Source organism: Microcaecilia unicolor, chromosome 12 (assembly GCF_901765095.1).
Source record: "Microcaecilia unicolor chromosome 12, aMicUni1.1, whole genome shotgun sequence".
Lineage (NCBI taxonomy): Eukaryota > Metazoa > Chordata > Amphibia > Gymnophiona > Siphonopidae > Microcaecilia > Microcaecilia unicolor.
The window spans coordinates 11,887,315-11,911,143 of NC_044042.1; the positions used below are offsets into that span (position 1 = coordinate 11,887,315).

The 23,829-nt window shown below is 43.8% G+C and overlaps 2 protein-coding genes across 4 annotated transcripts in view; one reads left to right on the forward strand and one right to left on the reverse strand.

Moving 5' to 3' along the window:
• The window catches only part of ST7L (suppression of tumorigenicity 7 like), an 85,063-nt gene extending 74,849 nt beyond the window's left edge, over positions 1-10,214 (reverse strand). For 2 of the 3 annotated variants that reach the window (XM_030220370.1, XM_030220369.1), the window contains exons 1-2: positions 9,941-10,214; positions 2,895-2,977 (exon numbers count right to left, since the gene is read on the reverse strand). In XM_030220370.1, coding sequence (XP_030076230.1) covers positions 2,895-2,977; positions 9,941-10,199 — 342 coding nt within the window. In that variant the 5' untranslated portion in view covers positions 10,200-10,214. The remainder of the gene's footprint in view (positions 1-2,894; positions 2,978-9,940) is intronic. The other variant, XM_030220371.1, reaches the window with a different exon arrangement.
• A 2,228-nt stretch (positions 10,215-12,442) lies between these two features.
• Positions 12,443-23,829, forward strand: part of CAPZA1 (capping actin protein of muscle Z-line subunit alpha 1) — a 52,725-nt gene continuing 41,338 nt past the window's right edge. The window contains exon 1 of the mRNA XM_030220372.1: positions 12,443-12,522. Within this exon, the coding sequence (XP_030076232.1) occupies positions 12,484-12,522 (39 nt within the window). The 5' untranslated portion in view covers positions 12,443-12,483. The remainder of the gene's footprint in view (positions 12,523-23,829) is intronic.

The window sequence follows — 23,829 nt, forward strand, 5'->3', positions numbered from 1 at the left end:
GTTGCGGACCTGGGGAAGCAGATTCAATAACCGCTGCTGCCTTGTGACTTTGGGCAAGTCACTTAACCCTCCATTGCCTGCCGCATTGAGCCTGCCATGAGTGGGAAAAAGTGCGGGGTACAAATAAAAAAATATATAAATATAACAGTTAGCAGCGAGTTGAGATCCTAGGGAACCGGGTTCAATTCCCTCTGTAGCTCCATGTGACCCTAGGCAAGTCACTTAGGGCCCCCTTTTACAAAGGCACAGTAAGGCTACTGCTTGGGTAGCACATGCCAAATCAGCCCTCCCGCTGGGGTAGCGCAGGAGCCCGGTGGCAGTTCCGAAGCTGGCACGTGCAGTTTTCCCACAGTAGAAAATAATTTTCTACTGTGGGGGCGATCCCGGCGGTAATCGGCAGCACTGTCACAATGCCGCGGGTTTAGTGCGCGAGTCCTTACTGCCTACTAAAAGGATGGCGGTAAGGGATCATGTAGTAAGTAGCCGCACGCTAATTTTAATATTAGTGCATAGCCATTTACTGCCCCGCTTTTTTTTTAAAAAGGCTTTTTTCCACGCTGCACTAAAAAGTAGCCAAGCGCATGCCAATTTCATGCGCCAAAACTAGCGCAGACCACGTTTTACCATGGCTTAGTAAAAGGGTCCCTTAGCCTTACAATGCCGCAGGTACAATATATACTATTTACATTGTGAGCCCATTAGGAACAGAACCCTCTCTACCTCTCCACCCTCATCTCTCCCTACACTCCTTCCCAGGAACTCCGTTCACTAGGCAAATCTCTCCTAAATTGTACCCTTCTCCCCCATCGCTAACACCAGACTCCGTTCCTTTTATCTTGCCGCACCTTATGCCTGGAATAGACTTTGGTAGCATTTTAATTTTTTTCACATAAAAGGATGGGGTTTGGATTGTCATATTACAAATGGTTTGCTCTAATAGAATTCAATAAAATTTAGTTTAATTATTGTAGTTTGTTTCTGGTGACTTTAGTCATGGTTTTTTCCATGTCATGTATCACTAGAATAAGGCTGCTCAATCCCTAGTCCTTGAGACACACCCAGCCACTCAGGTTTTCAGGACACCCATAATGAATATGCACAAGATACATTTGCATGCACTGCCTCCATTATATCAAACTAGTAAAAAAGGCCTGTTTCTGCCTCTGATGAAACGGGCGCTAGCGGGCACGGGACTCCCTTCCCCTCCCCTTACGCTAGTCTCCCTGGTGGTGTAGAGGTACCTGTTCGGTCGTGGCAGGAAAGAAAGAGCCCCCTCTTTCCTGCCCGTAGCGGTGCTGCTAGCTGTCCTGCTGCATCGTGTGGGAGTCCGTCTCTCGGCGTTTCAAAATGGCCACCGAGAGTTGAAGTCTCGCGAGGCAGCTTGAACTCTCAGCGGCCATTTTAAAACTCCGAGAGCCGGACTCACACACGATGCAGCCGGGCAGCTAGCAGAAGCGCTCCGGGCAGGAAAGCGAGTGCTCTTTCGTTCCTGCCCGAGCAAACAGGTACCGCTAGACCACCAGGGATAGTGGCGTAAGGGGAGGGGGAGGGAAGGTGATGAGGGGAAGAGGGGGCGACACCTTTAAAGGGGCGGGGTGATGGTGCGAAAGGGGTGGGGTGATGGGCACGTCCTCGGCGGCTGCGATTTGGAGAGTAGGGAAACACGCGGCGTTCATTTGCCTTGTTGTGTACGTGTTCCACCCTCAACGTCATCCCGTGTGACGCAAGGGCGGGGCATGAAGACATGGTGAGTGTTGTGGCTTCACCATCATGAACTTATTAACCGGTGTGTAAGTGCCTGCAGTGACGTCAGTGTCCTCAGAACGTTGAGGGTGCGTTTTATTACAGTAAATCTCTCACATCATATTCATTGTGGATATCCTAAAAACATAATACTAAATTTCTATAGCGCTACTAGTCATATGCAGCGCTGTACACTGAACCTGTAAAAGGCAGTCCCTGCTCAACAGAGCTTACAATCAGTACAAATAAGGGATAAGGACAAAGAGTAGCAAGATTCCGGAATCCCAAAGAGCAGCAAGATTCCAGAATCCCAAAGAGTAGCAAGATTCCAGAATCCCTAAACCTACTACTACTAGTCATTTCTACGGCACTACTAGACATACGCATCACTGTACACTTGTACATGAAGAGACAGTCCCTGCTCCACAGAGCTTACAATCTAATCAAGACAATCAAACAGGACAAATCAGGGATAAGGGAATTACTGAACAAGTGGACAGGAGTTAGGAGTTAAAAGCAGCATCAAAAAGGTGGGTTTTTAGCCTAGATTGAAGATGGCCAGAGATGGAGCTCGACGAACTGGCTAAGCGTGTCCCAAGGATTGGGTTAAGAACCCCTGCGCTAGAAACATCAACCACCATTTTTTAACCAGATGCTTTCCAGTCCTGCTCATTCCTCTTCTCTAGTTAGGACAAAATATTTTCTTTCCTCTAAGTTCTGTTCCTCCACCACCTTTCCCCCATGTAAAAACAAGGTTACAGTTTATTATTAAAATAACACAGCAAATACAATCATTTTCAAACGATGAAATCTGTGTGTGCCAAAGGTTAATAAAGATCCTGTGAGCAGTTAGTAAGCAGCTACACTCAGAGAAACAGCTTACTACCCAAGCTGGGTCAGTGAATAAAAATAAAAAATAAAAAAAAAAACACATCTATCCAACACTTCCTGAAAACTTAGTGCAGTCAAGACATAAAAAGACAGCTACTGGAGAACAGACACAGCTTTGTAAACCACCTATTCCTCTTTCAGGTTCAGTTCACCACCTTATACTCTGGAAAGGAAAAGAAAGGTTCTACAGCATCCTCATTCCTGCACTGAATGTGATCCATCCCAAGCATGTCATGAGGTAAAAGGAAGAAAATACTTACCAATATAAGACCAGAGATGAGAGATGAGGTCCCAGTAAGCGCAACAAAGAATTTTGGTGTTAATGTGTTTAAAAACAGAGTCACTACAAGAAGGAAAACAAGACGGTCAGATGGTAGCCCTTGCAATAAGACTCAGTATCATATATAACAACAGTCAGGAGCCAATTTTTAAATAGTCTGGGTAATCTCAGTGAACCTCGTAAGTATTTTATGAGGATGTCTTCAAGTTTAAAGACATTTAAAGACAGTTTCTGTGATTTTCAGAAATCACTGAAGACCTCTCTCTTTAATAGAGCATATCACAACGATCCATCACTTGAACTTTAGTACATTACTGTTTTAATTGTTATTTCATCATTGATCTCGTTATACCTAATGTTTTATTCCACTACTAGTAAAAAAAGCCCCGTTTTTGATGCAAATGAAACGGGGGCTAGCAAGGTTTTCTTCAGAGTGTGCATGTGGGAGTGTGTGTGTCCCTGCCCTCTGGCCTTTCTCCCTTCCCCTGTGCTGTCTATCCCCTCTGCTCTCTGTCCCCTCCCCCCTCCGAGTCCTTCAGTGTTAAGTTTCCTGCTGTTTGTTTGTGTTACAGAGAGAGTGAGGGCATCTGCCCTCTCTCCCCTCCCTCCTCCGAGTCCTTCACGGTTACAGAGAGCGCGATTTCGTGCTGTGCTGTGTTTTCCTTCACTGTTTGTGTTACAGAGAGAGCGAGGGCGGGGCAGACACTCATGGGGAAACCAGATATCTCTACCGCTTCACACTTCCGGCTGGAGGCTTCATTTAGAACGTTGGTGGTGCCTTTTATATATAGAAATGTTACTCATATTCTTGTGTTATTATTGATTGTATCTCTACTCAGTCTTGACAATAGCCAGGGCGGAATACTGTAAGCCACATTGAGCCTGCAAATAGGTGGGAAAATATGGGATACAAATGTAACAAATAAATAAATAACCACGCATTAAAATTTAGGCACAGTGCGTCACAGAATATGCTTAGTTAGTTGTGCGAGTAAATTCTGATTACCAATTAGCGCTCATTATTGCTTAAGTCAATTCAGTTACGTGTGTTGTTACAGAATACGCTAGGATTTCAGTGTGGATCTCTAGGAGCTCTATACAGAATCCGGGGGTTAGTGCGGATTTCCATGCCCAATTTTGGATGCAAGGTCTTAAACCTGCTGAAACCTGGAGTAAATCCTGGCACGTAACCCCAGTATTCAATAACACTATGCATAAATTAACCTGTTTGCCTGAATACATCTGGGCTCAATCAACTGTGTCTTCAATTGTCTAGAAGTCTGACCCACATACTACGAATTGCACGGACATTTAAATCAAGTAAATCACATTACAAGAAGTACAGTAAAGACAAGGTTGATTGAACACAGACATTGTATTCAGGCGAACAAGTTAAATGAACCTTTAGCTATGCATTTTGTAGAAAAACAGAATGTGTTTGCCGACATCCAATGTGTAGTGCTGGAACAGTTATGTGTCACGGAGCGCAGAGGAGATATTAGACGTATACTCTGGCAGGATGAACAGCGCTGGATTTTTTTCCTTGCAATCTGTGACCGCCAAGGGGTTGAATTTGGTGACAGAATGGAAAGCGTTTTTGTGACAAGGATAGTGACGTCATGACGTTCTGTATTCTGATGTGGGATGCCAGATTTTTAAATCTGAGCATTCTTGTGGCATCTTCCACCATATTGATAGTGCCATGCGAGGGAAAGCCGTTTGGAAGTTGCAATTATTTTTTTTTATTTTTACTGTCTTGGATTGGACATAAAAGTTCTTCCCCTGAAGCAGCTTTGAGAGGCAAAACAGGGAACTACCGTCGGGATATATTGGATTATCGTTAGGACTGCAGAGACACTTTGTTATTCCAAGATAAGTAGTATGTGAAAATATTGATGTGGCAACTGAGTATTTTTTTACAATATTTCCCGAGTTCGTTCTGTATCAGTAAAATTTTTTTGCTATTTTTTTGTCATTTGAAGGAATATTTTGAGGTCCATATATAAGTGGAGATTTTTTTTATGAATGATGATTATAGTGAGCTACCTATATAATGTAGGCCTGCATTACAATAAGGTGTCTCCTTTTCCACTGAGGTCTTTTTTCTCCACTTCAGTTTGAGGCAATCCTTCTGATACAGAATATTACCTAAATCTCTAAATCATTTATTTATAAATGATTTAGAGATGGGAGTAACTAGCGAGGTAATTAAATTTGCTGATGACACAAAGTTATTCAAAGTTGTTAAATCGCGACAGGATTGTGAAAAATTACAAGAGGACCTTACGAGACTGGGAGACTGGGCGGCTAAATGGCAGATGACGTTTAATGTGAGCAAGTGCAAGGTGATGCATGTGGGAAAAAAGAACCCGAATTATAGCTACGTCATGCAAGGTTCCACGTTAGGAGTTACAGACCAAGAAAGGGATCTGGGTGTCATCATCGATAATACGCTGAAACCTTCTGCTCAGTGTGCTGCTGCGGCTAGGAAAGCGAATAGAATGTTGGGTATTATTAGGAAAGGTATGGAAAACAGGTGGGAGGATGTTATAATGCCGTTGTATCGCTCCATGGTGCGACCGCCCCTTCAGTACTGTGTTCAATTCTGGTCGCCGCATCTCAAGAAAGATACAGTAGAATTGGAAAAGGTGCAGAGAAGGGCGACTAAAATGATAGCGGGGATGGGACGACTTCCCTATGAAGAAAGATTAAGGAGGTTAGGGCTATTCAGCTTGGAGAAGAGACAGCTGAGGGGAGACATGATAGAGGTATATAAAATAATGAGTGGAGTGGAACAGGTGGATGTGAAGCGTCTGTTCACGCTTTCCAAAAATACTAGGACTAGGGGGCATGCGATGAAACTACAGTGTAGTAAATTTAAAACAAATCAGAGAAAAAGTTTTCTTCACCCAACGCGTAATTAAACTCTGGAATTCGTTGCCGGAGAACATGGTGAAGGCGGTTAGCTTAGCAGAGTTTAAAAGGGGGTTAGACGGTTTCCTAAAGGACAAGTCCATAAACCGCTACTAAATGGACTTGGGAAAAATCCACAATTCCGGGAAGAACATGTATAGAATGTTTGTACGTTTGGGAAGCTTGCCAGGTGCCCTTGGCCTGGATTGGCCGCCGTCATGGACAGGATGCTGGGCTTGATGGACCCTTGGTCTTTTCCCAGTGTGGCATTACTTATGTACTTATTACTGTAGAGGTGCTTGTTTTGTATGTGATTTCAATTACCCCAATACTGACAGTGTAAATGCTACATCAGGGAATGCAAGGGAGGTAAAATTCTTAGATGTAATAAATGACTTGCTTCCTGAAGCAACTGGTCCAAGAACCGACAAGAAGGGTAGGTATTTTAGATCTAGTCCTTAGTGGAATGCAAGGCATGGCTCAAGAAGTAACGGCATTGGATTCGCTGGGAAACATCATAACATGATCAAATTTCAGCTGATATCTGTTAGTGGTCACTAACAAAATCTACTGTAGCAACATTCAATTTTTGAAATGGTGACTGACAAAATTAGGAAAATGGTTAAAAAGAAGCTGAAAGGGTCAGCCGCAAAGGTTAAGACTTTAAATCAGGTGTGAACGTTGTTTAAAAATACCACAGTGGAAACCCAGACCAGATGTATTGCACGTTTTAACAAAGATGGAAAGAAAAGCAAACAGCAGCCAGAATGGATAAAAGGTGAAGTGAAAAGAAGCTATTAGAGCCAAAAGAGAATCCTTCAAAGAATGGAAAAAGGATCCAAATGAACAAAATAAGAAGCAACACAAACAGTGTCAAAGTTGGATACAAACCACTGATAAATAAGGCTAAAAAGAAAATGAAGAAAAATTTGTCATGAATACAAAAACTCATAGTAACACCTTTTTCAGGTACATCATAAGCAGAAAGCCTGTGAGGGAATCCGTGGAACAGTTAGATCATGAAGGAGCAAAAGGGGCACTCGGGGGGGGGGGGGGGGGGGGGGAAAAGGCCATAGCAGATAGACTGAATTAATTCTTTGCTTCTTTCTTTACGGAAGACGATGAAAACACATGCGGATTATGAAAAATTGCAGGAAGACCTTAGGAAACTGGAAGATTGGGCATCCAAATGGCAGATGAAGCTTAATGTGGACAAACGCAAAGTGAAGCATATTCTGAATCATAGTTACCTAGGGTCCATATCTTAGGAGTCAGAACTCAAGAAAAAGATCTAGGTGTCATTGTAGACAATACGCTGAAATCTTCAGCCGAGTGTGCGGTGGCAGCGGCCAAAAAAGCAAACAGGATACTAGGAATTATTAGGAAAAAGGATGCAAAATAAGACCAACAATATCATAATGCCTGTCAATCACTCCATGGTGCGACCTCACCTTGTGCATTGCATTCAACTCTGGTCACCGTATCTCAAAAAAAGATAAAGCCAAATTAGAAAAGGTTCAAAGAAGTGCGGCCAAAATGATAAAGGAGATGGAACTACTCCTGTATGAGGAAAGGCTCTTCACCTTGGAAAAAAGAGACAGCTGAGGGGTGATATGATTGAGGTCTATAAAAGCCTGAGTGGCGTAGAACAGGTAGAAATGAATCGATTTTTTCAAAAAGCACAAAGACCAGAGGACGCTAAATTAAATTACATGCAAATACATTTAAAACAAATAGGAGGAAATATATTTTCACTCAAAAAATAGTTAAGCTCTGGAACTCACTGCTGGAGAATGTGTTATCAGCAGTTAGTGTATCTGGGTTGGAGAGTTTCCTGGAGGAAAAGTCCATAGTCTGTTATTGAGATGGACATGGGGGGGGGGGGGGGACCACTGCTTGTCTTGGGATGGGTAGCATGGAATGTTACTACTAATTGAGTTTCTATTGGCCACTGATGGAAGCAGGATACTGGGCTAGATAGACCATTGGTCTGACCCAGTATTTATTTGTGACATTTATATACCAAACAAGTTTGTTTTCAATGTGGCTTACAATAAACAGTATAGGATACATAAAGAATAATGCATAAGAAAGTAATTTGTTGTAAGAATCCAATTTTACAATGCAATATCATAAACATACTGGGATAGCTATGGAAGTTTAACATTTAGAAAATGTATTATGCATGAGAAATTGTACATGAATGCAAAGAGAACGTTAATGGTAAATAGAGTGTTTCCCAATCCAGTCCTGGAGTACTCCTTGCCAGTCAGGATTTCAGGATACCTGCAATGAATATGCAAGAAGAGATTTACATATAATAGAGGCAGCATATGCAAATCTCTTTCATGCATATTCACTGTGGATATCCTGAAAACCTGACTGGCAAGGGGTACTCCAGGACTGGACTTGGGAAACACAGATTTAACCTGTCTGGAGACGTTTTCTGGCCAGTTAAATCGCTTTGAATATCAACCCCACCATTTTCTTTTCATTCCGCCCCCTGACAGCTTGTCTTGACATCATATGTAGTCACCCGTGGACCAGTAACAGAGTAAGGACTCTGTTTCCGGAGAGACAGTGGGGTCCTTCCTGTCCTGCTTTTCAGAAGCCCATTTATTTATTTATTTATTGCACTTGTATCCCACATTTTCCCACCTATTTGCAGGCTCAATGTGGCTTACAAAAATCTGTTATGGCAACGCCACACCAGGGTCAATAAAACAATTGGTGTTACACAGAAAATAGAGAATGCAAGAGGATTTGGTTAAGAAATTGTAGAGTAGGACAATCTGAATAGAAGGTGGTGTTTAGGTGTTGTGTTGTAGTTAGTTATGGGTTCTCGTGGTAGGCTTTGTTAAAGAGGTGGGTTTTCAGAGCTTTGCAGAAGCTATTTAGTTCGTTTATCGTTTTTAAGTGAGTTGGTAGTGCATCCCATACATAGCCTTCCATACTAAACCATAGCCTTACAAAACTTCCTTACCAATCCACACAGTTATTACAGTCCACCTTCTATCCTGCCTAACTACTACTACTACTATTTAGCATTTCTATAGCGCTACAAGGCGTACGCAGCGCTGCACAAACACAGAAGAAAGACAGTCCCTGCTCAAAGAGCTTACAATCTAATAGACAAAAAATAAAGTAATCAAATCAATTAATGTGTACAGGAAGGAGGAGAGGAGGGTAGGTGGAGGCTCAGTCCACCAATAAGAGCCAACCTCATCAGTGATGTCACCATGGCTTGATTGCCTGATACTTGGCTCACTTCTGATATTGTGATGTCATAAGGGAAAGGGAAATGCAGTGGCGTCACGAGGGCAGCTGACACCCGGGGCGGGTCGCCACTGCGCACCCCCCCCCCCCCCCCGCCCTCGAGAACATACCTGGAAGGCGGTGAGGGGCGGGTGGTAGGGCCAATCCGCCCAGAGCACGCCGCTGGGGGATTTCGGTGCCTCGCTGGTTCCTTGCTCTCGCCCGGAACAGGAATTAACCTGTTCTGGGGCAGAGAGAGCAAGGAACCAGCGAGGCGCCGACACCCCCCAGCGGCGTGCACCCGGGACGGACCGCCCCACCCCCTTCCTACGCCACTGGGGAAATGGGACTTGATACACTGCCTTTGAGGTTTTTGCAACTACATTCCAAGCGGTTTACATATATTCAGGTACTTATTTTGTACCAGGGGCAATGGAGGGTTTAGTGACTTACCCAGAGTCACAAGGAGCTGCACTGCACTAACCAATAGGCTACTCCTCTACTACTATTTAGCATTTCTATAGCGCTACAAGGCGTACGCAGCGCTGCACAAACATAGAAGACAGTCCCTGCTCAAAGAGCTTACAATCTAATAGACACCTTCCTTCTATCTTCCCTTACCTCATCTCTGAACATTACTAACTGTATCTGATATCGTGGAATGATTATGTCATAACCAAACTCTGTAAGCCACATTGAGCCTGCAAATCGGTGGGAAAAGGTGGGATACAGCAATGCAGTAAATAAAAATTCCACATCGCCATGCACCTGCAATTCCCAGGACGATGCACCTGGGGAGAAAGGGGGTGGGGGAGGTTTGCAAGGGGGGAGGAGTGGGGTTAAGTCCCGCCCCCTTACCCGCCAGGACGTTCTCACCAAGCATCAAAGGCTCCCTCAGCCCATAGACCAGGGCGAGGACCACCAGCAGCCAGAGCGCCCACAGCCAAGGCGCAGAGCGGGCGCAAATACCGCGGAGTTTCTGCAGCAGCTGAACGGTAACCGCAGGCCTACTTTCCACGCCCCCACCGGACGAAGCAGCAGCACCGGAGTCACTGTCACTACTGCTGCTGCCATTATTGCTACCGCTGCTGCTGTTCGCCATGTTTCCGCGGGGCATTCTGGGATGCGGGACAACCCCCGGAGTAGGGGGCGGAGCTATAAGTCTTGCACCAGCCGAAGCAAGGAAGTAGCGGGAGGGCGCGAGCAAGGAGGTTAGATTGAGATGAGACCGCGGCCGGCATGACGTCAAAATGTTGAAGCCGGTTCAGCCCCATCGTCGTCATCCCTGTACACCCTGTCGTTCTTTACCGCGGGTAGCATTTTGAATTTATTTGATCTCACTTACATGTTCAAACATGCCGGCTTGTGCAGCATACGGATGCACACAGAAGGAGTATCGGTTTCATCGGTTAGAGTACTCATTTTGTTCTAAATCGTAATCAGGTGTGTCATTTGGAGGGGCTGTTTATAGGGACTCCGTGCAGAGATGTTTTCATTTAGTACAGGGCCACCAAAACAGACATCGTCTTACGAGAATCAGGTGCTCAATATTCAGAGTTTCTGTTTATAAGTGCAAAGGTTTTTGTTTTGTTTTTTTTAACCTTGATTAAGTTGAAACTTGGGAGCATTTTTACATCTTTTTTTCTGTGTGTACATCAAAAGAAAAAGGGATGTGGGAACTTGCTCCTTTTGTTTTGTTGAATGCAGTGGTATATTAAAAAAGGCACTATTTCAAAGATAGGTATTGAATAATGAGGGAAGAGCTTCCTTCATGCTATGGGTTGGTATATAGATCAGTGTGATTTTGTTATGAAGGCAAACAATCCACCACCAAAATACACTATTAGCTGCCAAGTGCATACAAAGTTAATTATGTTCGGTAGAAAATAAATCTGTTGGCTGCCTGCTATGTGAATATTCCATCACTGTTTCATTATTGCTTGAAGTATTACATATTATGGGCGTTTGCTTTAAACTTTATTTTAATTCTTTTATCCAGACCTTATTGCTTGTTAAACCCAAAGGTGAAACAAAGGTAGTTAAACAATTTGGAATAAACTGTGTTGTGCTGTAGAAGTTGTTGTTTACTTTTGCAATGTGTGTATGGATGCCTGTTCTGGTGTGTGCATGTGATAATGTTTGAATAGCTGTCAATACTTATTACTATGATTTCTGCACATGCAGCATCATTAAAGGACAGACTTTTAAATGCCCAGCTGCAGCTGGGTATATATGCTAATCACAACTTTGTTAAATGTTTCAGACATATCCATCTATTTGCTCCCATGATATAACTGACTTTCTTGAAAGGATTGTATAAACGGGATGCATGACTAGGGACAACTTAAAGCAAAGAGAAAAAACAAAAAAGCTAAAAAATAGTTTCAATGTGTTATGCACACCATTTGACCCACTGCACTTTGACATTTAAAACATAGGAGGGGGGGGGGGGTCAGTGATTATACTAGTCATGAATGCTAAAATATGTCCAGATGATGAGCAATAATATAGGACATAAGCACAGTGACATTATGAGACTTTTCCCCTCATACTAAAAGTGCAGTTTATAGTTAATCACGCAACGGCTAATTTATTTGTTGGGTGAACTGGACTTCTGCATGAAGGTAGCTCTGCCCTCATTATTCAATATCTGACTTTTAAATAGTAGTAATAAAAAAATATCAAGTGCATTTTTATAATATACCACTGCAATCCACAAAACAAAAGGAGCAAGTTCCCACATGCCATCTTTTTCTTTTGATCTAGACACAGGGAAAAAAAAGATTTTAAATGCGCCCAGGTTTCAACCTAATTCATGTTTGATGTGGGATATAAATGTGATAGACACTCTAAAAGTTGATCACCCGATTCTCGTAACATGATGACATCTGTTTTAGTGGCCCTTTACCAGGAGAAAAACATCTCTGCACGAACATAACACATGCTAGGGTGTCCCTATAACCAGCCCCTGCAAATGATACATTGATTACGGTTTACAACAAATTACTACTCAACCTATGAAAAGTTATTCTGTTATTCTACTTCCTGTGTGTACATCGGTATGCTGCACAAGCCGGCATGTTTGAAAATAGAAGTGGGATCAAAATAAAAATGCTACCCGCAGCAATAAGGAACGACCACATGGATGTAGCAGCTCATAAATGTGCTTTCTTTTGAGCGTACTGGAATGACGACTGCGCCTTCGCGGGGGCGGGAGGAGGAGGGAAAGAGAGATTAATCTAAGTGGCTTCAACGTTTTGACGTCACTCCCGCTGCTGCTGGTTATTTCAACCTCCTTGGTGTAGGTTCGCTCCGTGCGTCACTTCCGGGATAGGCGGTGCCTTTTTTTTTTTCCTCAGCCTCCTCCTCCCTCCTCCCCTCGGGCGGCGAGGGTAGCCAAGATGGCGGACACGGAGGATCGAGTATCCGAAGAGGAGAAGGTAACTGGCGGGCGCTGTTCTTCTGTGCTTTCGTGCAGACATTTATCCTTCCCTATTTAGAGGCCCTTGTTGTGGTCAGGGTTTCATCCTCGTGCAGAGCCGTGACAGGGGGGGTGGTCGGGGGAGTAGGCGGAACCCCCACTTTATCCCGTGAGGTTCCCTCCAACCAACCTGTGCTTTTGTAACTTTGCTCTGCACACAAGAGCCGATTTCCTTCTTGTGCTTTACTTTTATTGGGGGGGGGGGGGGGGGGGAAGGAGTTGTGTTTTTGAAGAAACTAAATTCATTCCGCACGGGGGGGGGGGGGGGGGGGTGTTGCATTAACTTGACTTTGTTTCTTGTTTAAATAATCTTTTATTGTCTTGTCACAAGACTCTTGGGTGGTGGTGTTAAAACTTAAGAGGCTTGTGGGGGCCAGACGTCAGCACTTCCTGCTGAGAAGTTGTACAGCTGACAGGGTTTGAGAGCTGTGTCTCAAGGCAGAAGGTGATTGATTAATTTATTTATTTGGATTTTGCTCACACCTTTTTTTAGTAGTGGCTCAAGGTGAGTTACGTTCAGGTACACTAGGTATTTCTGTGTCCCAGAAGGGCTCATAATCGAAGTTTGTACCTGAGGCAGTGGAGGGTTAAGTGACTTGCCCAAGATCACAAGGAGCAGCACCTCTGGATTGCAAGACCGGTGCTCTAACCACTAGCCCACTCCTCCACAATAGAAACATTGCATCTAGAATCTCAGATAATATCAACATTCCATATAGAATCTCAAATAGTAGCAACATTCCATGTAGAATCTTCAATAGTAGCAACATTCCATATATTTATTTATTTAGATTTTGCTCACACCTTTTTCAGTAGTAGCGCAAGGTGAGTTACATTCAGGTACTCTGAATATTTCTCTGTCCCAGGAGGGCTCACAATCTAAGTCTATACCTTAGGCAATGGAGGGTTAAGTGGCTTGCCCAAGATCACAAGGAGCAGCAGTGGGGTTTGAACCGGCCACCTCTGGATTGCAAGACCGGTGCTCTGACCACTCCTCCACTAGCAACATTCCATCTAGAATCTCAAATAGTAGCAACATTCCTTGTATTTATTTAGATTTTGCTCACACCTTTTTCAGTAGTAGCTCAAGGTGAGTTACATTCAGGTACACAAGGTATTTCCGTGTCCCAGAAGGGCGCATAATCGAAGTTTGTACCTGAGGCAATGGAGGGTTAAGTGAAGTGGCTTGCCAGAGATCGCAGGGAGCAGCAGTGGGATTTGAACCGGCCACCTCTGGATGTGAAGACATGTCTTAACCACTAGGCCAGTTAGTACTTGGGGTGCGCTGCGGGACTTTGTTGTTGAAATGTGTTGCATTTTATCTCAGCATATTTTAGGAGGTTTTCTTTGAATTATTTATAAGTGTGATTTTTCCCTAATACAGATAGTGTTTTGTTTATTCTAAGATGTTATTAGCAAACACTGCATTTCTTTCTTTTCAGGTACTCTTTCATCCCCACCTCTTTAATTCCCTTTCCTCTTAGTTGTTCTGTCTGTTTGCCTGTCCTATTTAGATTGTGAGCTCTTTGAGCAGGGACTGTCTTTTCATGTATGGTGTACAGCGCTGCGTATGCCTTGTTCCGCTATAGAAATGATAAGTAGTAGTAATGTAGAAGCCTGCCCTTGCAGATCAGGAACGCGGCCGCGCAGGCTTCTGTTTCTGTGAGTCTGACGTCCGTGCAGGACGTCAGACTCACAGAAACAGAAGCCTGCGCGGCTGCGTTCCTGATCTGCAAGGGCAGGCTTCTAGATGGAATGTTGCTAGTGGAGGAGTAGCCTAGTGGTTAGTGCAGTGGAACATGGAATGTTGCTACTATTTGAGATTCTGGAATGTTGCTACTAATGGAGATTCTAGATGGAATGTTGCTATTCCACTAGCAACATTCCATATTTAGATTGTGAGCTCTTTGAGCAGGGACTGTCTTTTCATGTATGGTGTACAGCGCTGCGTATGCCTTGTAGCGCTATAGAAGTGATAAGTAGTAGTAGCAAGGAAAGGCTTTTAGGCAATTTTTTGTTGTCTGTAGTAATGTAGCTGGAAGAACTGTGATACTACTACTACTACTATTTAGCATTTCTATAGCGATAGTGGTTCTCAACTCACTCCAGTCATGCTTTCAAGATATCCACAACGACTAGTAAGTGAAATTTGCATGCACTTCCTGCAGTGTATGTAAATCTTCCTTGTGTACATTCATTGTGGGTATCCTGAAAACATCACTGGCTAGGTGTGTCCTGAAGACTGGGTTGAGATCCACTGATATAAGCTAAGGCAAGACCTAAGAACACAACATTTGGAGTTTACTGTTTTGGAAAAGTAAACATAGGGGGTAAAAGGAGAGAGGGAGAACTGGTGTAGTGACAGAACTTTAGATTTGCTTTGCTTGTCATAGATCACAATCTCCAGCCCCAAAGCTGCTTAGAGTTAGGCAGTATATGATAGTGCCTTACTCTCCTCCTGCTGACCCGACTGAGGCTTCTTAACTATTATATACCGTAAGTGGAGTGGAGGAGTGGCCTAGTGGTTAGAGCACCGGTCTTGCAATCCAGAGGTGGCCGGCTCAAATCCCACTGCTGCTCCTTGTGATCTTGGGCAAGTCACTTAACCCTTCATTGCCTAAGGTACAAACTTAGATTGTGAGCCCTCCTGGGACAGAGAAATATCAAGTGTACCTGAATGTAACTCATCTTGAGCTACTACTGAAAAAGGTGTGATCAAAATCTAAATAAATAAATATATGGAATATTGCTACTATTGAAGATTCTACATGGAATGTTGCCACTTTTTGAGATTCTGGAATGTTGCTACTATTGAAGATTCTACATGGAATGTTGCTATTATTTGAGATTCTCGATGGAATGTTGCTAGTGGAGGAGTGGCCTAGTGCTTAGAGCACCGGTCTTGCAATCCAGAGGTGGCCGGTTCAATTCCCACTGCTGCTCCTTGTGATCTTGGGCAAGTCACTTAACCCTCCATTACCTCAGGGACAAACTTAGATTGTGAGCCCTCCTGGGACAGAGAAATATCCAGAGTACCTGAATGGAACTCACCTTGAGCTACTACTGAAAAAGGTGTGAGCAAAATCTAAATAAATAAATAAATTGTTCTGGCACATTCCTAAAAGTTAGTATAGCAGGAAGTTTACTTTTGAGATAAGATTCTCACTGCATCCAGTGCTTAGTAAAACACCAGTGTGTGTGGGTGTGGTAGTCCTTATTTGATGTGACTGACTTTTTGATAAATAGACTGCAATGCATATAACTTTCCTTTAAGGTAAACCCTGAGGGACCTCCGGTAACTGTGTAAGTATATACAGAATACATCATATAGAGTCATGTTTTCATCCTAGAATTCTCATTTTTTTTTATCATTTCTTTTTGTGGTCTGTCGCTTTCTAATGAAATTTTTTGAAGATGTACTGTAACTGTCAAAACTGCATGTTTTCTTTGTAGTAAGGTTCCATTCTTTGAAATGTACAGAAAATTTCCATGCTAATGTGGTTTAGGCTTCAACTGATGAGCGTGACTGGGTTTAATTCCCAATATTACTATTAATTATCACAATACAAAAGGGCTTTGTTGTTAAGCCCATAGAAAATCATGGCGGAGTTTCTTTTCTAAGCTCCAGCCAAACACATTAGCCATTATTGTATGTTTTGGACACTTTAAATACAAAATTCAGTTGAATCCAGAAACAGGCTAGACAGTTGTGCTCAGGACCTGGATGGTGTCCACATGTTTACAGAAGCCCTGGGAGATGGCAGTCGTAACCCAGAACGTACATACTTTTGACAATGGTTTAATGTGGCCCTTTCTACAGCAACAGATATTAATGGGCAATACTCATATTGACCAATAAAAAGAACTTTAATGACTCATTGAGTAACTTTCACTGTACAATTAACAACAAAGACAAAATGTAAGGACAGGAAATGTTATAATCCCTGTATTTGTATCTGAGAGGGGGGGTGGAGGGTTGTGTTTGTGTATCTATCCTGTTGTATGCTGTGTGCATGCTGTATCTGAGGGGATGGGATAGTTTGAGGCTTATAGTAGTTGAGAATGGGTCAGTTTTCAGGGTAGTGGAATAGTAATTCTTAGTGGGGTGGGTGGAGCAGTTGCAGTACAATGGTTTTGTGGGTGGGAGTAGTTTTTAGGGTGGTGGGGGGGATAGTTTCTGGGCATGGAAGCAATTTGCAGGGTGTTGGGGAAGTCAGTTGCAGTGCAGTGGGGTATTGGTGGTGGTGGGGGGGGGGGAGCTAGGAGACTAGAGAAAAAGGAGAGGCAGTATGAAAGGAAGATTTAACTCTTGTGTTTCACTCTGTTCCAACTTCTGTAGCATTGAAACTTACATTGTTCCATAGAAATGCATTGGGAATTTTTTGGTGTGGGGGAGACTTATTTCTCTGTAACCCCCCCCCCCCACCCCCAAGCTGATCTGGCCCATTTTCAGGCTAGTTTCTTTTTTATCTGATTTACCTACATGTCACAATTCATCCTGCTTAAGTTTCCAGAATTATTTTGCCCATGGTCATATATTCTCAACACATTTTGTATAATTGGGGGGGGGGGGAGCACCATAAAAGCGGTTGTGGTTCCAGTTTAGGGAAAAGAAATTAACAGAAAAATGTTGGCGGATAAAGACCGTATGGCCTACCCAGTCTGTCCATCTGTGCCATTTACTCTCCCTATCACTCTCTCAGAGATTCTATGTACTTATCCCAAGCTGTCTTGGATTCAGATATTTTAATCTCCACCCTTTCCGTGAAGAGGTATTTCCTCAGGTTACTTCTGAGTCGGTCCACTTTCACCTTCGTTCTATGCCCTGTCCTTCCAGAGCTTCAGTTGAAAGTGAACAATCTTGGTGGTTCAGGTGTATTAATAAAATTAGTAGCCATTAATTGAACCTTCAAGAGAGAATTTATTAGCTGTTTGCAAAGAACTCTGTGAGGGTGGGGTGAGTGAGCAATGAAACACTTCCCTTCCCTTGCCTTTTTTTTTTTTGCCAAAATAAAAGTAGTCATATTAAGGAACCAACTGGTCTCCCCAAATAGGCAGCAGCCCACACCATCTCCTGCTCCCTCTTATCACACTGGGTGTGCCAACAGATGAAGATTTTTGGAGGGATTCTAACTGGCAGCCAGTCTTCTGTAGAGCGAGGGCCATGCCTCTTCGTGGTGGTGAGGGGGGGACGGCTTCCCTTTCTCTGAGTCCTTTTTTGCATGAGTGCAACTTTTATAGCTTGTTCCATACAGAATGAAACCTTTTTCTGCCGCCTGCTTGCTGCATAAATAATCTTTTGCAGAGCATGAGAGTCATCACTGCTTAACAAAGAGGAAGTTGGTTTTCTGACAGAGAAGTGCACGATGACCTGAAATGGTAATATTAGATGATTTCTTCACATAGACCAGGAAGTAGCCTTGCATGCAGAGGGTTTTCAGAAATGCTTCCTATCTTACTTGCATACGACTCATTTTTAGAAAAAAATTTAGACTTTCCTTGGTTGTGACTCAGTTTTACTAAATTACCAGTGGATTATGCACTCGGGTCAGAGGATGTGTTCTGCAAGAGTAATGATGCCTTAGCTGTGCCAGAAATAATTACTTTGTAGTGTTTACTGTGCACATCTTCAGTTTCTATTGGGGACAAGCAATTTATTCACAGAGGATGAGAAGACTTTAGGAAATATGTAATGTGGACACGAAGGAATGGGACTTGATATACCTCCTTTCTGTGTTTTTTTATGCAACTACATTCAAAGCGGTTTACATATTATATGTTAGGTACTTGTTTGTACCTGAGGAGTGGCCTAGTGGTTAGGGTGGTGGACTTGGGAACTGAGGAACTGAGTTCGATTCCCACTTCAGGCACAGGCAGCTCCTTGTGACTCTGGGCAAGTCACTTAACCCTCCGTTGCCCCATGTAAGCCGCATCGAGCCTGCCATGAGTGGGAAAGTGCGGGGTACAAATGTAACAAAAAAAAATGGAGGGTTAAGTGATTCGCCCAGAGTCGCAAGGAGCTGCAGTGGGAATCGAACCCAGTTCCCCAGGTTCTCAACCCACTACACTAACCACTAGGCTACTCCTCCACTAGCAACATTTCATCTAGAATCTCAAATAGGGAAATGGGACTTGATATACCGCCTTTCTGTGGTTTTTTTGCAACTACCTTCAAAGCGGTTTACATAGTATGTACAGGTACTTATTTGTATCTGAGGCAATGGAGGGTTAATTGACTTGCCCAGCGTCACAAGGAGCTGTAATGGGTGGTGACATTACTTCTTTAGAGGAGCAAATGTAGCCCTTTAGAACATACCAATATACGAAATATTTGGCACATCTGTAAGCTTCAGCCGTGTTTTCTTTGGCTTAAGCAATATTTGAATCACTTGAACAATAATGCATATTATTTTGCAGCAAATAAGGCTTCTTCCTCTCGAATGCTTTTCCAATCCAACAGAAGTTGGAAAGAATTATACAAAAGGAGTCAAATATATCTGCCTGGGGCCAAAACAACTGTATGGGGTGAAACTTGACATAAGGGAAAAACCAGTACAAACACACAATGAATTAAAAAATAGGCCATGGGGATTCTACAGCTAAATGTGCCCTTGGAAAAAGCCCAATGCATTTCTATGGAAGAAAGAGTTCTAATTTCTGTTTCATATAAAAATTTATGGGATGGGACTTGACATGTGGGCGGAAACAGTAAAAAGACATGAGTTCAAAAAGGGGTCAAATTGGACTGGGAGTGCCAGAGAAGTGAGTGCCCCCCCTCCCGCAGCACACCCTACAACTAAACCTACACAGTCCTGACTAACCCAACCCCAAAAACCTGCCATCCCACAAATGCCTCCCAACCCCAGCTACCTGGCGCGCGTACAGCAAAGGTGCACAGACTATTCCTGGGGGAATTCTGTGCAGCTGTGCAGAATTCTGTTCAATGGCATCAGGCCTCTCTCTCATCTTTTTCCAACCCCCCCCCCCCCCCCCCCCACGTTGAGACCACATGGCAAAAGGAGGAAGTGAATCGCTGCACATTAGGTCACGTCCTCCTCCTCTGCCAGCTTAGACCACAGACTTTTTGTGAACTGCAGGGGTCCTGCTTATGCCATTCCAAAATGGTGACCGTGACCTCCTGTGGCAGTCTCGGCCACCATATTGAACACAGAGCCACCGGGGGTAGGAGCAACGCAGGATGCTCCTGCTCCAAAGAAGCCACTAAACTACCAGGGCCTGCTTTTAACTCCTAACCCTTTCTCACTTGTTCAGTACCCATGTTTTATCATCCCCACCTTAGTAATTCCCTTATCTCTTGTTTGTCCTAATTAAATTGTAAGCTCTGTCGAGCAGGTACTCTCCTTATGGCCAGTGTACAAGCTGAGTATGTCTAGTAGCACTATAGAAATTAGTAGGTCCGGGTGGGGGAGGGGGAGCTTAGTGGGATGGGTTTTTAGGTTGGGGGCTGGCGATGGGGCCACATTTTCTTTGGTTTCAGTTCTGCTTCAGGCTGTAACTGAGCTGCAGATTTCGACCATGGATTCGGTTTTGGCCAAAACCACCGGTTTCGATCAGCCTCTGTGGAAGGAGCATGTGCTGTTCCTGATAATAATAATTTGAATATTTTTTGTATGACGTGTTGTAAGACGGATAGCTGTATTTTGGGGGAATATGGAGTTTGATACAGAACTGGGGGTGTAAAGTTTTTATATTGAGATTCTGTCCAGTCCTGTAGAGAATCCAGACTTCACACCCACAGAGAAGAATTTGTTAAATGTCAATTATAATGACAGTTTTACTTGGTAGTTGAAACTGGCTGGAAGGGGATGGTTTCTTTTTATGCATAGAAGGCCCTGGTGTCTTAAACTGATAATTTGAAAGTGGGAGTGGAGGAGGGGAGGGTAGTGTGATGTGGTGGTGGGCACGATGTTCAGAAATGTCGCTTTGGCTTGCCACCCAAATATCTCTGTTTAAAGATGGCACTGGTTTTCAGCCTTTTGAGGAAGGGGGTGATGTTGAATATCCTAAGCTTTATTATGTAACTCATAAGTGGAATCCACATATGCTTCATCCTTCTCTTTCATCGGCTCGCAGCTATGGAATTCTTTGCCCAAAACTAAAAACCATCCACAACCATCTAAATTTCAGAAAATCACTTAAGACCATGCTATCTGGACAAGCATATCCCAAGGACTCAGCATGTGTCTCCTCTGCTTGATACACATTTATCTAGTGACAATTTTGGACACGTCCACCCTTCCCTCCTCTCCCCTGGTTTCCCTGCTCCTTCCATCCCTTCCCCATTATTTCTTATGTAGATTTTCTGTTGTATTAGCGTAATTTTACTGCTCTGGCGTCTGCCTCTGCAGTGCTGTGTAAGCCACATTGAGCCTGACGCTGTTGGGGAAAATGTGGGGTATAAATGAGGTAATAAATTAATGCAGTAAAATGTGTTCTTGTCTACTGATGTGTCTTTGAAACTCTGAAATCTTGTGAAGGATCATGATACTGAGACACTAGTCAGATGCCGTTGTGATTGCCAGCACACTGCTTGGTCTGTCGGTTTTCATTATATAAAACTAATAAGAAAGGCCCGTTTCTGAGGCCAATGAAATGGGCGCTTTCGTTCCCATCCCCCTCCCCTTGTTGCTGGACTTACCCTCCGTGCTTCAGAGTGGTCGTTGGCGCCCCGCGACGTAGAGAGTGGCTGGCTGGCTCCCTCGCTGCCTGTGACCTACAGCCTGCCTGGCTCACTCCCTCCGTTCGTCCTCGCGTAGTAGATCGATGTATGCCCCGCCCTCGCGTCAAACGTGATGACGTTGAGGGCGGAGCGATGCGATTGGTCAAGTGTGATAACTCCGCCCTCGACATCACCACATTTGACGCGAGGGCGGGGCAAACAATAATGGGGCTAAATTCCGATCTCTGGCACCTCACAAACCGGAAGTTGCAGCTTCATTAGAACGCTGAGGTAGCAAATTATGTGCGGAAGGGGCGTGGCTGTGGGTGAGTCTATCAGTGAGAGTGAGTGGTGCATGAGTGGCAGTGAGTGGTGACAGCCTTAGTGCAGGGCTCCAGGGTTTCCCTGCCACAGAGTGAGCTTCAGAATGTTTGAGGTGAGAATTATTAATATAGATGTTCAAGATTGCATGTACACTAAATGCATGTAATGCTTCCCATACCAAAATATTTGCAAGGCAAGCTAATGCAAGTGGAAGGCAGTCAGTAATATATTTCATAAACCTTGACACTCCACCTTTCCAGTCTCCGGTTTGAAGTTAGTTTGCTACTTGTTGGCATATACTGAAATTCCTAGGCAGAGCATTTCCACGTGTTACTGTAGCTACACTTTAACTGACCAGTGGTATAATATATGCTTACTCTAGCAGTATAAGTTGCTAAGTAAAGCACATAACGTAATGCAGGATAGGCTTTCAGGCTTCTGTGGCAGACATTTAGAGCAAGCCAGACGTAAGATCTGTCCAATATGTAATTTTTTTTGTGAAAATAGGTTCTTTTTTCACCTCTTCACAATAAACTGTAGCTTTTTGTTGAGCTTCTCAGCTGCATCTGAGTTATTTCAAACCAAATCCTAAAGTTTTTACTGAATTACTTAGAATTAAAAAGGAAGCTTGTGTGTGCAGTGTTTCAGAAGCATGCTTGGTGTCATCCCCCTTCTCCTCCACTGCTAACTCCAGGCTTCGCTCCTTTTCTCTCGCGGCACCTTATGCCTGGAATAGACTTCCTGGACCTATACGTCTAGCTCCATCTCTACCTGTTTTCAAATCCATGCTGAAAACCCACCTTTTCACTGCTGCCTTTAGCTCCTAGCCAATACTCAATTGCTCTCCCCTTGTCCCTTCCTTCCTTCTCACCCATTACTTCCCTCACCCGTAACTGTCTGTATTATTTAGATTGTAAGCTCTTTTGAGCAGGGACTGTCTCATTATGTCAGGTGTTCAGCGCTGCGTGCGTCTGGTAGCGCTATACAAATGCTAATAATAATAATCAGTTTATGCTTTTATAGCCAGTCCTTGGAGCACACTCAGCCAGTCAGGTTTTCAGGATATTCACAATGACTATGCGTACACCGCCGCCTCAGTTTGCAAAGCTGTCTTGTACATATTCATTGTGAATATCCTGAAACCTGTCTGGCTGGCTTTGCTGCAAGGACTGGGTTGAGAAGCACCGAATTATTGTTGCAGCTTTTGTTAGCACTCACTGGCTCATTAACAAGTTGAGGCTTGGGGGTGGTGGGGGGGGGGTACTTTTTCAGGGTGATAGCTTAAAGAATTTAAAATGAAGCCGTAGCACAACAATAAACAGTTCAATATTCAGCCAGCGTTTCTTTAAACGCTGACAGCCACCAGCTGCTTAAATGAGTCATCCGGGTCTTTAATGGCACTGAAAAATGATGTAGGTACAGCCAATATTCAGTGCCGTACCTGTATAGCTAACCAGCCAAAGTTAGGCCTACCTTTGTGGATCCGATATTGCCTAGTTAGCTACACACAGTTGTATCTCCCCAAATCCACCCACACGCCACCCTGGTACTAACCAGCAAGTTCTGTAAGTCACCCTGAATTTTCAGCAGAACGGTGCAGTTAGGTGCCACTAAAAATCCCAGGATGGCCCATACCCTGCACTTAGCCTGGCGGGAGCCTCTACTACTATAAATCACTTCTATAGCGCTACCAGTCGTACGCAGCGCTTTACAGTTGAACATGAAGAAGACAGCCTCTCCTCCCTGTTATGTATAAACGGTTTTTATTGCTGGACATACTTCAATTCAAACATATTAAATGCTTACAATTTATATCCTTACTGATATTTCTATAACAGCAACATATCTTACAACATGTCTATCCCATCACTTTTTTAACATTTGCCCCCTCCCCCCCTCTCCCCCCCCCCCCCCCCCCCCCCCCCAAGGAAAATGAAAAACAACCACCTCTGGATTTGAGCTTCATACTTCCTATTGACACTCTCGTCAAACCTTATCCAAATCTTAGTCGCTTGCACAAGGGGCTTATAACTTCATTATATCGGTCCTAGCCTATTAAGTACAGCACTTCTGGCTTTATGAGATACTAGTAAAAAAGCCCCGTTTCTGATGCAAATGAAACGGGGGCTAGCAATGTTTTCTTCTGAGTGCATGTGGGAGTGTGTGTGTCCCTGCCCTCTGGCCTCTCTCCCCTCCCCCCTCTGAGTCCTTCACTGTTACAGAGCCAGCGATTTGATTTCGTGCTCTGCTGTTTTCCTTCAC